Genomic DNA, 13,913 nt, shown 5'->3' on the forward strand with positions numbered 1-13,913 from the left:
GGTGCATCAGAGTAAATCACAGTGGAGCAAGCTAAGCTTGGATTCATATTTTCTTTGGTTCACTTTGGACTGTTCATAGTTGAAAGATTGGATTTTCATTGAAGCAAGTTGTTTTTTGACTTGTTGGCTTGTGAAAAAAAATACATTTAAAAGGAGCTTATAGGCTAGAGAGAAATATTATTTATTGAATATTTTATTTCTCATTTGTTCTGGAAAGAGTTTAACCCAAACTATTATTAAACATTTATTTTAATAAGAAAAAGTTTAACATTACATATGTTGAAAGAAGAGAAAACATGCAGGTGTTGTTGAAAATTTTTAATAAATATTTAGTCCAACACCGATCCTTGCAGAACATCACCGATCATGGGCTTCCAGCCTGAATAACACCCTACCATCACTGCCTTCTACCTTCTCTGGGCTATCCAATTCCAAATCCAGACCATCAGTTCAATGTGGATTACATGCATCCTTCCAGACCAACCCACCACGAGGGACCTTGACAAATGCCTTACTAAAGTCCACGTAGACAACATACACGGCTTTACCCTCGTCTGCCACCTTTATAACCTCTTAAAAAAAACAACTCCTATCAAACATGTAAGACAGGACCTGCCACACAGACCCATGTTTTCTGTTCCTAATCTGACCAATGTCTACAAATTCTATTCTGTATCCTTTCCAATAGTTTCATGTAACTGATATGAGGTTCCTGCATTGTCCCATTTTCCTTCTACAACAAAGGTACAACTTAATCTGCCCTCCAGTCCCATGAGACTTTGCCTGTTGCTTGTGAGACCACAAAGATCCCTGTCAAAAAATAGAATGTTATAGCACAGTACGTGCCCTTCAGCCCACATTGTTGTGTGCCCCCCCAAAAAACTAAACCCTCCCTACCTCATAACCTTTTTTTTTCATCCATGTGCCTGGCTACGTCTCTTAAATGCCCCTAATGCCCCAGCCTCCTCCACTTCCTCAAGCAAAGCATTCCAGGCACCCACAGCTTTCTTTAAAAAAAGATCTCTGATGTCTCCCAAGCAATGTCAGCTCCCAGCAATCTCTCTCTTCATTTGCCCCTTCATAACCTGAGGTGTCTTCTCTCGGGCCCTGGGGACTTATTCCCTATAATACTCTTTAAAAGATCCAGCATCAGCATCTTTTTGAGTTCAAAATGCCCCAACTCGATCCCATTCTCTACTCTATGCTCCCTATTGCTCTCCTCCATGTCCTCCCCCTTGGTGTATAAAGTATACTTAGTTCCTCTCTCACTTCCCCTGACTTCAAGCACAAATTCCTTCATTTATCCTTGAGAGATAGAAGGCCTGGATTTTGTTCTCATGTCTCCCAAGTGAGAGTAAAACTCAGGGATTGAACTCCTGACCTGTGTCTGAACTGCCAGGTTAGCAAGTGGTTGGTAAACAGTCCCTTGTTTACAAGAGAGGGAAAGTTTTTGAAATCGGTGTTACTTTGGACTGTATGCTTATGTTTTGTGGCGCATTAAAAGCAACACAAAGATTTAAATGACCTCAAGTAAATTTAATCAGGCCTTTCCCAGGTAATAAATGGATTTCATTTTTACAGATATCTTTCAGTCAGTTCTGCCCACAAGTCAGTAAATCACTCCAGATGGAAATCATGCCTCTACTGTATTGTAATTAAAACATCAAAAGCACAAGACTGATAAAAGAGATGATCCACGAAAAAAACGGGAATCTCTTCATGCACAGAGTGGTGAGAGTGTGAAACGAGCTGCCAGTTGAAGTGGAGAATGTGACAATAGACAATAGGAGCTGGAGTAGGCCCTTCGGCCCGTTGAGCTAGCACCGCCATTTTACAGATCATGGCTGATCACTACTATCAGTACCCCTTTCCAGCCTTATCCCCATAACCCTTAACTCCTTTGCCCACTAGAGTCTTATCTAACTCTCTTTTGAACATAGTCAGCGAATCCGCCTCTACCACCCTCTGTGGCAGAGCATTCCACAGATTCACACTTCTCTGGGTAAAAAAATGTTTTCTCATCTCCGTCCTAAAGGGCCTACCCTGTATTCTTAAACTATGCCCTCTAGTCCTCGTCTCCCCCATCATTGGGAACAAGTAATCCGACTTCACCTTGTCTATCCCCCTGATGATTTTGTATACCTCAATCATGTCCCCCCTCATCCTTCTAAACTCCAATGGATACAAGTCCAGTTTTTCTAGCCTTGCTGCATATGACAACCCTGCCATCCCTGGAACTAACCTTGTAAATCTGCGCTGCACACCCTCTATAGCTAGTATGTCCTTCCTCAAGTTTGGAGACCAGAACTGGACGCAATACTCCAGGTGGGGTCTCACCAGGGCCCTGTACAACTGCAGAAGGGCGTCTCTGTTCCTATACTCCAATCCCCTCTTTATGAAAGCCAACATGCCATTTGCCTTCTTCACAGCTTTCTGAACCTGCATGCTAGCCTTCAGTGACTGGTGAACAAGTACACCCAGATCCACTTGCACCTGTGGGCTTGATTTTGACATTTTTCCCCAAACAAATATACATAGTAACATTTTAAATACACAATATATTAAACTTTTTCAAACACAACAAAAAAAAACAGTCCCTCCCTTCTCTCTCCCCTCATACATACAAGTTTGGGGGTGGATAGGCAGGTGATAGAGAAAAAAGATGCTCTGTATGAAAATGGAGGGGAGATGATAGAAAAAGAACATAATAGAGTTGTTTGTAAAGATTGGGGCAAAGAGAGTAAGTAGTGGGAAATCTCTGAAATGCATATACTTTAATGCTAGGAGCGTTGTAAGGAAGGTGGTTGAGCTGAGGGTGTGGATCGACACTTAGCAGTATGACATGGTAGCGATTAGTGAAACATGGTTGCAGGAGGGATGTGATTGGCAGCTAAATATTCCTGATTTCGTTGCTTTAGGTGTGATAGAATTGGAGGGGAAAAAGGGGGTGGTGTAGCATTGCTTGTCGGGGAAAATATTACAGCATTGCTTAGGCAAGATAGATTACAGGCTCGACCAGGGAGGCTGTATGGGTGGAACTGAGGAATGGGAAAGGGGTAAGTCACACTTATAGGGTACATCATAGAACTAGAGGAACAAATTTGTAGGGAGATAGCAGATATTTGTAATAAGCACAGGGTTGTGACAGTGGGGGATTTTAATTTTCCAAATAGAGATTTGGAAACCCATTCTGTGAAAGGACTGGACGGATTGGAATTTGTAAAATGCGTGCAGGATAGTTTTATACAGCAATACGTAGAGGTACTGACTGGAGAAGGGGCAGTGTTGGATCTACTTTTGGGGCAGGTGACTGAGGTATGTGTTGGGGAGCACTTTGGGACCAGTGATTATAGTGCCATTAGCTTCAATGTCATATGGAAAAGGATAGGTCAGGACCTAAGAATGAGGTTTTTGAGTGGGGCAACCTAGATTTGAGGAGGTTAGAAAGGATTTACGAGGAGTGGATTGGGACAATTTGTTTTATGGGAAGGATGTAGTAGAGAAATGGAGGTCTTTTAAAGGTGAGATTTTGAAGATCCAAACTCTTTGTCCTGTCAGGATAAAAGGCAGAGTCAAAAGTTTGAGAGAGCCACGGTTTTCAAGGGATATTGGAAATTTGGTTCGAAAAAAGAGGGAGATCAATAAATATAAGAAACAAGGAATAAAGGAGATGCGTGGAGAATACATTGAATGTAAAAAGAATCTTAAGAAAGAAATTGGAAAAGCTAAAAGAAGGTACGAGGTGGCTTTAGCAAGCAGGGTGAAAATAAAATCCAAAAGGTTTCTATGAATATGTTAATAGGAAAAGGAGAGTGAGGGATTAAATTGGTCCCTTAGATAATCAGAGCCGACAAATGTGTGTGGAGCCAAATGAGATGGGGGAGATTTTGAACATGTTATTTTCTTCGGTATTTATTAAGGAGAAGGATATTGAATTGTGCGGGGTAAAGGAAGCAAAGAGGGTAGTTATGGACACTCTAGTGTTTAAGAAAGAGGAAGTACTGGAGCTTTTGAAACATATAAAGGTGGATAAGTCTCCAGGTCCTGACAGGATTTTCCCCAGGACCTTGAGAGAAGTTAGTGAGGAAATAGCGGAGGCTCTGGCAGTGATTTTTCAAATGTCATTAGTGACGGGTATAGTGCCGGAGGATTGGCGTGTTGCACATGTGGTTCCTTTGTTTAAAAAGGGTTCGTGGAGCAAGCCTAGCAATTATCGGCCTGTAAGTTTAACATCTGTGGTAGGTAAGTTAATGGAAAGGATTCTTAGAGAGAGTATATATAAGTATCTGGAGAGACAGGGTCTGATCAGGAACACTCAACATGGGTTTGTGCGTGGAAGGTCATGCTTGACCAATCTTGTTGAATTTTTTGAAGAGGTGGCTAGGAATGTTGATGAGGGGAAAGCAGTGAATGTTGTCTATATGAACTTCAGTAAAGCCTTTGATAAGGTTCCTCATGGAAAGTTAGCTCGGAAGTTTCAGGCACAAGGTATTAACTTTGAGCTAGTCAAATGGATTCAACAGTGGCTGGAAGGGAGATGCCAGAGAGTCGTAGTGGATAACTGTTTGTCAGGCTGAAGGCCAGTAACCAGTGGAGTGCCTCAGGGTCCCTTGCCTTTTGTCATTTACATTAGTGATCTGGATGATGGGGGGGGGGGGGGGTAAATTGGATTAGTAATTATGTGGATGTTACTAAAATAGGTGGAATTGTGGATAATAAAGGTTTTCAAAGATTGCAGAGGGATTTGTACGGCTTAGACGAGTGGGCTGAAAGATGGCAGATGGGGTTTAATGTTGAGAAGTGTGAAGTACTTCATTTTGGAAGGAATAATCAAAACAGGACATACGTAGTAAATGGGAGGGCATTGAGGAATGTAGTGGAGCAGAAAGATCCAGGAATAATGGTTCATCATTCCCTGAAAGTAGAATCTCATGAGGATAGAGTAGTGAAGAAGGCTTTTAGTATGCTGGCCTTAAATCAAAGCATAGAATACAGGAGTTGGGAGGTGATGTTGAGGCTGTTCAAGGCATTGATGAGGCCAAATCTGGAATACTGTGTGCAGTTCTGGTCACCGAGTTATAAGAAGGATATCAACAAGGTAGAGAGAGAGCAGAGAAGATTTACAAGACTGTTACCTGGGTTTCAGAATCTAGATTACAAAGAAATATTGAGCAGATTAGGTCTATTTCATGGAGCGTAGAAGGTTGAGGGGGGTTTTGATAGAGGTATTTAAGATTATGAGGGGGATAGATAGAGTTGACATGAGGGTAGGAGAGATTGAAACAAGAGGTCATGAGTTAAGAGGCAAAAGATTAGAGGTAACATGAGGGGGAACTTCTTCACTCAGAGAGTGGTGGCCGTGTGGAATGAGCTTCTTTAACATCTTTTTTTTTAAATTTTTTATTTTGCTTCTTTTACATCTTGACAAACAATCTACTATTACGTTATTTGTTCCGCTGATATGATTAATTTGCAGATTATATTCCTGTAATATTAAACTCCAGTTTAACAATCTTCTGTTTTTATTCTTCATTTTATTCAAAAACACCAGAGGGTTGTGGTCAGTAAATGTCACAACTGGTTCATGAGGTGGTGTCCAGATACACATCAAAATTCTGTTCAACAATTCCTTATTTAATCTCTATCTTGTTACAAGTCCAGAGGACCCCAAAACCCAGCAGCAATAGATATGGACCACAACAAAGGGTCACTTAAACAAAAGTTGATTTTAATTATCTTTGAACATGAAAATAGAATCAAACTTTAACTTGTCTCTATTGACTTACTTAACCCCCTTCTAATCTAAGCACACGTGTGTATAATGTGTGTGTAAGTTCAGCAAAGTTCTCACTGGTTGCAGGCAATTCTTGGACTGTGCACAGAAGTTAACATTAATAAAGTTCACCAGGCTTTGGTGCTTAACAGGTAAATGGTTACTATCAGAAGGGCTGCTGTTGGTTTTTCTTGTTTCAGGACATCCACCACAGAGTTCATTTTTGTTTCTCCTATTCCAAGGGAAACAACGGTCCTCTCCTTTGACCAGGCCATCTTCCAAAGCTTGCCAGCTTGTCCCTTTGGAACCAATGTCTGTGTGTGTGTGTCTCTCTCTCTCATTCCCCCCTCTCTGTGAGCAAAGCCTCTTTTTTTTGCTCTCTGCCTGCAAAGATCACATGACCTTCCAGACAGTAAGTTCTGTTTTCCAGACAAAGCTGCTACTGCCTGTTGTTACATTTGTTGCCTTTTTTCAAATGAACATCCATCATGAGACTGAGTGTCTTGCAAAAGCTCCTGCAAAAATTCTGTGTTTTAAAGTGTTTGTGTGTGACCTGCTCTAACAAACCTTTCCCAATTTATCTCCTATATACTCTGTCACAATCTATATCCATTAATGTTTTTCTTCCTTAGAAACTAGTGACAATAAGAAAGGGGAATGGTCCGAGATAGTGTGTGCCAATATTCCACTTGTTGTACTCCAGATTGAACTTGAGCTGCCAATAAAAACATGTCAATTCGTCAATTTGTCCTTTGTTGAAAAGAATATAATGAATAATCTCTATCCATATTGTGACAGAGTATATAGAAATGTTTTTGGGAGATAAATTGGGAAAAGTTTGTTAGGGTAGGTCACATGCAAACACTTTAAAACAGATCTTATTTGAAATACTGGAGACATAGTGGCTTCTCACACCTTTTTGCAAGAGCTTTGAAGAATGCTCAAATGACTTCACTAATGGATTCTTGATGACCCAAAAGCAACAGATGAAAGAGAATGCTAGCTCCACTATTGTTAGCAGGAGAGTTGCTGTTGTAAGAGGGTCATGTGGTTTTGTAAGCAGAGAGAGTCAAACAGGCTTTCTCTCAGCCTCGGAGTGTGTGAGAGAGAGAGAGAGAGAGAGAGCAGAGACTCTGACAGTGTCAGCCAGCAGAGGTTGCTGGAACTGAAACAGGACAAGCTGGCAAGCTTTTGGAAGACAGCCTGGTCCAAGCCCTTGTGGTTCATGCAAGAGGAGATGGCTGGCTATCTAATGTTTCACGTGAAATAAGAGAAACAAAAAGGAACTCTGTGGTGACCTGAAAGAAAGAGGTTATCATCTGGAAAACCTTGACGGGCCAAGCTTCTTTGGCAAGATACTGACATGACTGATTAAAAGGGATCAGTTTGTGTCCAGGTACAACAAATCTCTCTCTAAAAAACAACAGGATCCATCCTGAGCAGTAACCATTTACCTTTCGAGCACCAAAGCCTGGTGAAATTTATAAATGTTAACTTCTGTGCACAGTATAAGAATTGCCTGCAATCAGTGAACTTGGAGGATTGAGAACTGAGATTGGACTGTGAACCAAAGAACTTTTCTGAATTTACACACACATTACATACACGTGCATTTAGAACTAGAAGGGGGTTAAGTTAGGTTAAGTTAAGTCAATATTGATAAGTTAAAGTTTGATCCTGTTTTCATGTTTAAAGATAAAAGCAATTTTTGTTTAAGTAACCATTTGTCTTGGTGAATATCTATTGCTGCAGGGTTTTGGGGTCCTTTGGACTCATAACAGCACTTTCACCTGTTTCCCCTCAGCCGTGCACTCTCCCCGTTTCCCCTCGGCCGCGCTCTCCCCCCGTTTCCCCTCGGCCGCGCTCTCCCCCCGTTTCCCCTCGGCCGCGCTCTCCCCCCCGTTTCCCCTCGGCCGCGCTCTCCCCCGTTTCCCCTCGGCCGCGCTCTCCCCCGTTTCCCCTCGGCCGCGCTCTCCCCCGTTTCCCCTCGGCCGCGCTCTCCCCCGTTTCCCCTCGGCCGCGCTCTCCCCCGTTTCCCCTCGGCCGCGCTCTCCCCCGTTTCCCCTCGGCCGCGCTCTCCCCCGTTTCCCCTCGGCCGCGCTCTCCCCGTTTCCCCTCGGCCGCGCTCTCCCCGTTTCCCCTCGGCCGCGCTCTCCCCCGTTTCCCCTCGGCCGCGCTCTCCCCGTTTCCCCTCGGCCGCGCTCTCCCCCGTTTCCCCTCGGCCGCGCTCTCCCCCGTTTCCCCTCGGCCGCGCTCTCCCCCGTTTCCCCTCGGCCGCGCTCTCCCCCGTTTCCCCTCAGCCGCGCTCTCCCCCGTTTCCCCTCGGCCGCGCTCTCCCCCCGTTTCCCCTCGGCCGCGCTCTCCCCCGTTTCCCCTCGGCCGCGCTCTCCCCGTTTCCCCTCGGCCGCGCTCTCCCCCGTTTCCCCTCGGCCGCGCTCTCCCCCCGTTTCCCCTCGGCCGCGCTCTCCCCCGTTTCCCCTCGGCCGCGCTCTCCCCCGTTTCCCCTCGGCCGCGCTCTCCCCCGTTTCCCCTCGGCCGCGCTCTCCCCCGTTTCCCCTCGGCCGCGCTCTCCCCCGTTTCCCCTCGGCCGCGCTCTCCCCCGTTTCCCCTCGGCCGCGCTCTCCCCCGTTTCCCCTCGGCCGCGCTCTCCCCCGTTTCCCCTCGGCCGCGCTCTCCCCCGTTTCCCCTCGGCCGCGCTCTCCCCCGTTTCCCCTCGGCCGCGCTCTCCCCCCGTTTCCCCTCGGCCGCGCTCTCCCCCGTTTCCCCTCGGCCGCGCTCTCCCCCGTTTCCCCTCGGCCGCGCTCTCCCCCCGTTTCCCCTCGGCCGCGCTCTCCCCCGTTTCCCTCCATCTCCTTTCACAGAGCCAAAATCAATTCTCACCTTATCATATCCAATTAACTCCTTTTGTTGGTCTGCTCTCTTCCTGCCAGACTTCACCCTTTATTCTGACACCTTCTTGTCCTTGCTCACAACTGAAGAAGGGCTCAGGCCCAAAACATTAGTTATGTGTCTTTACCTCCTATGGATGAGTTCCTCCAGCATTTCGATGTGTCTTTAGTACATTCACAGCATCTGCATGTTCACGTTTCACTCTACTCTATTGCCAACTTATTTCTTGATGAAAGGCTCGAGTCCCATTCACTTAAACTTATCTTTTTATTGATTGACAGATAAAATGTTCCTGGTTTTCTTATTCAAGCAACTAAGGAGGAATGTTACGGGGCGTTACCAAGAATTCCCCTACCTCTCTCCCTGTGGTAGGGAGCGGAACTTTGTTCGTTGCGAAGACCTGCCCATTGTCTTCACCCATCTGATCGGAACTGAGAGTCCGGAGGGGGAGCTCCTGTCCTTTGGTGGAGGGGGCGAGAAGTTGGCTGTGAGGTTTGAACCTGAGAGTTTGTTCATGCCGGTGAACGGAAGGGTGTATCACCCGGCCCCAGAGAGGACCGGCGGTGTGGGACTGCTCAAATCCTCCCTGGCTTTTGAGCTCAGCAGCCACTTTGAATACACTGGTAGCAGTCCCGAGAGTGGGCCGCCTTCACACTTCTGCTGGAAGGGACAGAGACACAGCTTGACCAATGAACTTGCAGCCTTAATTCAGAACAAAGAGCCCATTTAGAATCACCCTGGTCCCTTCCCTGGGAGGTTACAATCAGCTGATCATAATATTGCCAATTTTTACAATCGTACAGCACAGAAATAGGCCCTTTAACCCAACACATCTATGCCTGCCATTTCACCAACCTGAGTTTGTCCTATTTCGTTCATAAGATACAGGTATACCCCCCCCCCCCCCTTTACGAAAGTAGTGTTCCGATAAAACCTTTTATAAGCCGAAATGGCGTAAAACAAAGACCCATTCACTACTATTGAAGGCTTTTTTCATAAAAGTGAAATCCCATTCAAATTTCTTTCTGATAGCGAAAACCGGTTTCTTCATAAAAGTGAATTTGCATTAAGTGAGTATTTGTAAAGGGGGTATACCTGTATAGGAACAGAAGTAGGCCATTCAGCCTGTCAAATCCATACCTCCATTCCATGAGCTTATCCATTTTACCACTCAGCTTTACTGCCTTCTCCCTTTAACTCTTGACACCCTGACTATTCAGATACATATCAATCTCTGCCTTAAATAACCCCCAATGTGGACCTAGCTGCCACAGCCGCCCGTGGTGGCAAATTAGAGTTTCTCCACTCTCTGGCTGAAGAAATACTTCCTCATCTCTGTTTTAAATGTGCAGCTTTTAATCTTGAAGTTGTGCCCTTTTGTCCTTGACTCCCCTACCATGGGAAACAATTTTGCCACATCTACTCTGTCCAAGCCTTTCAACATTCAAAATGCTTCTTCGAGATTCCCCCCTCATTCTTCTGAACCCCAAGAATTACAGTCCAAGAGCTGTCAAATGTTTCTCATGTGCTAATTCCTTCATTCCAAGAATCATTCTTGTGAATCTTCTCCAACACCAACACATCCTTTCTTAAATAAGCCCAAAACTGAACCCTGTTCTCCAAGTGAGGCCTAACTAGTGGCTTATAAAGCCTCAACATCACATCCCTGCTCTGATATCCCGTTCCTCCAGATATGAATGCCAACATTACATTCACTACTGACTCAACCTGGAGGTCAACCTTTAGGGCATCCTTAACAAGGACTTCCTTAACAAGGAATTCCATCAGAGATGGAATTTTCAATTTTCTCCTTATCCAAATAATATTCTGCCCTTTTATTCCCTTCTACCAAAGTGCATGACCATACACTTTCCAACTGCTTTGCCCATTCTCCTAATCTGTCTACCCTGTTGAAGGGTTATGTATCTTTGCTATATAAAGTACTCTTTTTGACCTGCTGAGTTTGTCCTGTATTGTGTTTTTACTTCAACCACAGTGTCTGTAGACTATCTTGCGTGCGTGCAACCTATACCCCACTACACCCTTTCCAATCCAAATATCTCTAATCGTCCCGCCGCTATCACTTCTTCTGGCAGTTTGTTCCATATACCTGCCACCTTGTGTGTGAAAGAAGTTGCCCTTGGTTCTCTTTTAAATCTTTCTATCTTCCCCTACAACCTATGCCCACCAGTTTGGGACTGCCCTGCTCTAGGGTAAAGGCTGTGATTATTCACCTAACACCCAGCATAATTTTCTACACCTCAGTAAGGTCACCCCTCAGCCTGTCTGATTTTCTTTCCTGCTATTTCCCACCCAGCCCCTTCCAAAAGTAGGCAGTGCAGCAGTCACGTTTTAGTTTCTTCCTTACTTCTCTCCTACCGACTACATAAAAAAAAATTAAAATTTATGTTACATGGGGTGAAAAGAAAACAAGGCTTTTACTTCAATGTGCAGTGACCCCTGGGAGGGATGTAGGGCCCCCATTTAGAATAGAGTAAAACCCGAAAGTCTGAAAATGCTGTGATGGTAGTAAAATCACACGGTAAATGCTGGAGGAACTCAGCCAGTCTTGCAGCACCCATAGCAGGTATTATCGATGTTTCGGGCCTGAGCCCGAAGAAACGAAGGAAGGGAAGCTCAGAATAAAGATGGTTGCTGGCAGGGGGAGAAGTCGAGACCAACAAAAGGTGTAAATTGGATATGATAAGAGGAAAGAATTGATTTTGGCTCTGTGAAAGGAGACAGGGGAAAAGGGAGAGAGACAGCTGGGGAAAGGTGATGGATGAAGAGGTGGAGGGCAGGAAAAGGGGTTTAATAAAAGCTAGAGAAGTTGATGTTAATGCCATCTGGTTGGAGGTTGCCCAGACAAATGAGACAAAGATGTTCCTCTAATTTGCAGGTGGTCTTAGTCCAGCAGTTCATGAAACCATGGACAGACATGCCAGCAAGGGAATGGGATGAGGAATTGAAATGGGTGACCACTGGGAGATCCAAGAAATTGCAGCGGACAATCTCCCAGTCTGCGCCCAGAATCACAAAAATGCAGACACCATAGTTGAAATAAAAACACGATGCTGGAGAAACTCAGCAGGTTAAGCAGTGTCCCTTGAAGGGCTCAAGCCCGAAATGTCGGTTATGTATTTTCTCCAATACATATGAATGTTTCTGGTTCAAGACACTTAATCAAATCTTGTTCACCATCACTGGTTTCTTCCCCCCCCCCCCCCCCCCCACCGCCTCTTGCTGTTGATAAGTTTTTGACCAAAATTTTAACTCTCACAACTTCTGGCAAAGGGGCATAGACCTGAAACTATAACAATTCCTCACTCCAATGAAAGTTGCTTGGCCTGAGGAGTGTTTCCAGCATTTCTGTTTTTGTTACCAATGTGATACCTTCCTTCATGCAACACATCCCAAACTCTGCATTATTTTCGATGGCGACTTTTTACTGGTATAAAGGCTCGACTCTTGTCAAGGGACATTCCACCTGTCAGCTTTTGACAGGCTTGCCAGGAGGCCGCCAGCAACTTAATGGGCCAGAATTGTGCAACTGAGCAGAAAACATCTTGTCGTGTGTGCATTAAAGGACATCTTCCATAAATAAGGTCCTCTGCAGTTGAACTCTGTGTGTCAGAGTTTAACAGCAGAGAACAGGCTCTTGTCCATGCCAAGCATGTACACCTGAGGTCAAGCTAAACACAAAAATGTGCAGACGCTCTGACTGACATTTACACAAAAATGCCGGAGAAACTCGGCAGGTCGTGCAGGATTCTTTATGCAGCAAAGATAAGGGTACGTCACCAACATTTTAGGCTGCGCCCTTGATCGGGGGAGGAGCACAGGGCCACAGTGGATGAGGGTGAGAGGGCATTAGAAAAATAAGTGATGGGGTAAGGAGGGTTGGGATTAAGAGGGGGGAGGTGAAGAGTTGGAGAGGTAACAGATCTTATAAACCTTTCTAAGGTTTACAAACCTCCTCAGCCTCCTTTGTCCAGGGAAAAAGTCCCATTTTAACCATCCTTATAATTCAAACTCTCTGCTGTGAATCTTCTTGGTATAGAGCATCCATTCTCAATGGGGGGCCTTCACCCTCATGGGGACCGCAGCACATTTCAGGCAACGGGGGGGCTGGGGGGGGGAAGGACTGAAATCATAAAATATTCTTTGTCGTCGTTAGGAGAGAAGTAGAGAAGAAACCAAGGTAACCTGACTACTTCACAGGGAAAGTGTTCCATAAACTTTAAGGAGAATTCTAAGGGGCCATAGCAAAAAAAAGGGTTGGGAATGGCTGGTATGGAGTCACAGGGTGTGGAAACAGACTGTCCAAGGCAACCAAAATGGCTCTCTTGCACTGCTCCCACCTACTTGCGTTTGGCCCATATCCCTCTAAACCCAGCCTATCCATGCATCCATCCAAATATTTCTTGAACATTGCAATAGATTTCAGTTGTTTTATCGTCATGCAATAAAACACATGTTACCTGCCACACTAAATTGTCTTTCTTCTGCCGTAAGGTAGATAGATTCGCTCTCAGCAGAAATTGCCTGGCACCCCTTGCAGTTGGAGAAAGAGAAGCGAAAGAGAGTCACCAAGTGTCTGTGGATTCCAGCATTCCCGCAGCCCCTGCTGCCACACAGAGTCCAGTCCAAACCATGAGCAACCCAAGCTGCACTTGCCTCAACCACCCATCACCCTCTGTGTAAACTTACTCCTCAGGTTCCTGTTAAATTCCACCCCACCCCTTCCTCACCTTAAATGTGACAAATCATTTAATGCCAGGAGAATATTATAGGTGTTCTTTAAATGCAAATTATTAATATTTAATTTACCCCACACCCTCTGACGCTAGGGTAACCGCTTTTACAATACGCAAATATTTACCTGTCAGTAGAAGTGTGAGAAAAATGACAGAATTAAAGAAATAACTCGAGGTATAATTAGTAAAATACTGCTGGTGTCTTAATCACAATGTTTAGATCCATTGTAAGACTAAATTTGTGAAACGATACTCAGTGAAATTAAAGTTATATCATTGCCTGCTGTTATTCTTCCTGCAGATGTAATTTTATTTGTGATAATATGAATAATAATTTTGATAATAGGAGTAGTTACAGATGGAACTAATGTGATCACAAGCAGTGGGGCGGGGGGGTGGGAACTGTGGTGATAACCCACTGGCAGATTCAGACTATCATCTGCTGCTCCGGAGTAAGAAAGGCATCACAGTGAATTCTGTGGCCACTATATCTC

The 13,913-nt window shown here is 44.9% G+C and overlaps 1 protein-coding gene across 1 annotated transcript in view; it reads left to right on the top strand.

The window, feature by feature from the left end:
- The window catches only part of c1h8orf82 (chromosome 1 C8orf82 homolog), a 30,346-nt gene extending 16,638 nt beyond the window's left edge, over positions 1 to 13,708 (top strand). Inside the window, exon 3 of the mRNA XM_069914973.1 lies at positions 8,944 to 13,708. Within this exon, the coding sequence (XP_069771074.1) occupies positions 8,944 to 9,392 (449 nt within the window). The 3' untranslated portion in view covers positions 9,393 to 13,708. The remainder of the gene's footprint in view (positions 1 to 8,943) is intronic.
- Positions 13,709 to 13,913: the final 205 nt, after the last annotated feature.

This window comes from Narcine bancroftii, chromosome 1 (assembly GCF_036971445.1).
Source record: "Narcine bancroftii isolate sNarBan1 chromosome 1, sNarBan1.hap1, whole genome shotgun sequence".
Classification (NCBI taxonomy): domain Eukaryota; kingdom Metazoa; phylum Chordata; class Chondrichthyes; order Torpediniformes; family Narcinidae; genus Narcine; species Narcine bancroftii.